The 3,112-nt window shown below is 36.9% G+C and overlaps 1 protein-coding gene across 1 annotated transcript; it reads left to right on the forward strand.

Annotated features, from left to right (window-relative positions):
* Nucleotides 1-362: 362 nt before the first annotated feature.
* Nucleotides 363-1,307, forward strand: LOC136039116 (histone-lysine N-methyltransferase EHMT1-like). The gene has a single exon (XM_065722600.1). It carries the CDS (start codon nt 363-365, stop codon nt 1,305-1,307), a length of 945 nt encoding a protein of 314 aa, XP_065578672.1.
* The last annotated feature ends 1,805 nt before the right edge of the window (nt 1,308-3,112 follow it).

The raw sequence follows: 3,112 nt of genomic DNA on the forward strand, positions 1-3,112 counted from the left end.
TGAAGAAGCTTTAGGTTAATAAAAGAGTTCCCTCCAATTGGTCACCTTTCGTTTTATTCAAGGCTAAAAACTCTCCTTTTTGTACTTATTACAATCTTTCTTATATACCTCACTTGAAAAGCAGTTTACCTAAAACTAAGGATGACGTCACACTTAAATTCACAAAAGTGGTATGTTAGATATATTACATTTTATCATTTTTTGAGAGAGCTTGATGACGTCATATGTGAGTTTAACGAGATCAGGTGAAAACTGAATGACGTCATCCACAGTATAAATATGGGTGGTAGATTGTTCAGCTTCATTCCAGAAATACACGTCGTAGAAGCAAATCGTTAGTTTGAGTAAAAAGTAGACACACTATGACAGTTTTACATTACAATGCTGCAGAAGCGATCATCAAAGAAAGGAAGAAAGATTTAGAAAGATTTTGTTCTCCGTTCACTCCTTTGATGTTATTTGTATATGACAATGTTGATTATGCTGCCATTGAATGTCTTCTGAAAGCCGGGGCAAATCCTAGTTACTGCTTCCAAGAACCACATGAAATCACTGAAATAAGATTGGAAAACCTTTTCTATTACGAATATATATGTGGTCAAAAACCTTTGCATCTTGCTGTTAAGAATGGAAGAGTTGATTTATGTCATTTGCTTGTGTCGTATGGTGCCGAAGTGGATGCAATGAATGAAGATAATGAAACGCCTTTAGTTGCTGCTATCAAAGCCGATAATTTGGATATGGTCAAGTATCTTTTAGAAAGTGGGGCAAATCCAAACTGTGCTCAGTGTTTGCACTATGCAGCTCAGGAAGGAAGACCTGATTTATGTAAGTTACTTATCTCGTATGGTGCTGATTTAAACGCGGTGAATGCAAATAATGAAACATCTTTAGTTACTGCTATCAAAGCCGATAAATTGGATACGGTTAAATATTTGATTCACCAGCAAATTCAGCTTAATATACGTGTGTCCTGTGAATCACTAGAGTTGTTATTTTGTATGGCCAATAGACATCTAGACAATCGTCATTTTGAACAGTGCAAAACATTAAAAGACACATGTCGACAGATAATCAAGCAAAAAACGGATTTATCCACAATATATAAACGTATGAAGAGTTGCTTAGAGTTTTACTTGATTTATGAAAAACAATTGGAATTTCTCGAACTGAATTTGTCCCCCAAGCAATTTGCAGATATGTTGGAAAAAAGTGACAACAGTAATCAGGAAAATGTTCCATCATCAAAGAGAAAGAGGAATGCAATAGATTTTGAGAGTCTACTGGCGAAAAGACGTAAACATTAAAAAAAGGAGTGTATTGTTAAGAGGTCAAGCTAATAAAGATATTCAATGGTGAACCTTAAAGAAGAGACGAAAGATGGCATGAAAAAACTATTTGCCATTTCTATGAATTATTTATTAATTCAAAATTGTTTACCTTCGTATTCAAAATTTATATATTTTTTGTGCGTATGCTAACTGCTTTTAGTTGTTTGATTGCTTCTTCTTTAATTTTTAGGTTGTCTTGGTATTTCAGGTTTTTATTTTGCTAATATCTGCTTTTGATCTTTCTATATTATATTGTTGTTCGTCTAATAAAGCTATGCTACTTATTATCTATAGACTTATAAGAGCAGAGTTATATAGGAAAATCTTGAGAAAACATTATGCTATGTTCAGATGCATAGGAAAACCGATGTGAAAAGCAGATCAGTATGAAAGAAAAAGTATTGAAACAATAGGTGCAAGATTTTTCCGAAAAACACAGATAATATGTACTTTAAATTCTATTTCTTACCACATATCCTCCTTTCCCTTGTTCACTTTGTATAGAGCAAAGCTCGTATTGTTCAAAAGATGGTGCTTCTAAACAAGAACCACCAAATCTCCAACTCTTACATAGTTATTATTATTTATTTATTTAAGAATTAACGACGCTTCTTGACTACTAAGGTCCCTGCGTCGGCCCTGCAGTGCATTCCTGCAGCGTGATTCGATCTCTCGGTCCCGTATTACCAAGCTAAGGTCAAATCCACTGCGCCACCAGAGGACAAAAATACTATTGAGTTTTTCTTTTACTGAAGATACGGAGTTGGAAATACAAATCGACGCCTTACAATGCATGGGATTGAACCTGCGAACCTTCACTTGGAAAGGCAGATCTTGTCCAGTACGCTATCGCAAGGTGCAAGGTGTAAATCTTCAGTCCGCCCTCTTACGGGCATCTTACCCTAGATGATATTTTACAGTCCGTACCAGCGGTGGCTAAGCTTACAGAGTCACGCCACTGACCCCCGTCCCAAACTGAAGAATTGGATACACTAGGATTCGAACCCGCGTCCTCTCAGACAAGGCATCCAGAATCAAGCACACCAACCCACTCGGCCAGGGCGGCTATGGCAACTTGACATGCTTTTTGTTTTCAAAAATGCTTGCCCATTTTTGCTCGACGACACATGAAAAACCGATAGGTCAGTAGGGAAACTAGAAAAACTCCAAGCCCCAAAACCGATCAGCTTTCCCATGGTACCGATTGATTTTCGAGCACTACCCCATGCGTCTGATAGGTTACTAAACGCACTTAGTGGAACCCTGAATTCGAGCTCAGCAGCAACAAAAACCTGTAAAGCTCAAAATTTGATTCTGGTGATCGGTAGCGAACGTCTCCACACTAAGAACAAGAAATAAAATCGGACCCAGAATTTGATTACCATGATAAGAAAATACGAAAACGTCTTCTCGCCAACCCCAAGAGAAAGAAGAAGAAGAAACACACTTCAGGTCCCATAGTAACAAAGAGGAATTGTATCTGAGACTGGTAATTTGGGACTTTTATGCCCTTAAGAGAATATGTAGTTTTGTGTTTTCCGTAAAGTGCAAGCTTTTTAGGAGTATGGAAACACGTGAGAAATATCGCATGTTGTTTTATTTGAGTTAGTTTTGCAGTTATATGCTGTATAAACTGCAAAGAAGCAATTTCATTTGGAGTTTCAAATTTGCTATTCACTTCCTGATCATGCTTTCAAGACTCACTGAAAGCGTTTTGGGTTTTTATAACGATGAGATTAGTTTTGCTACCGCGTTTTTATACATATCTCTTTGGAAAATGA

The sequence above is a fragment of the Artemia franciscana genome, chromosome 19 (genome assembly GCF_032884065.1).
Source record: "Artemia franciscana chromosome 19, ASM3288406v1, whole genome shotgun sequence".
Lineage (NCBI taxonomy): Eukaryota > Metazoa > Arthropoda > Branchiopoda > Anostraca > Artemiidae > Artemia > Artemia franciscana.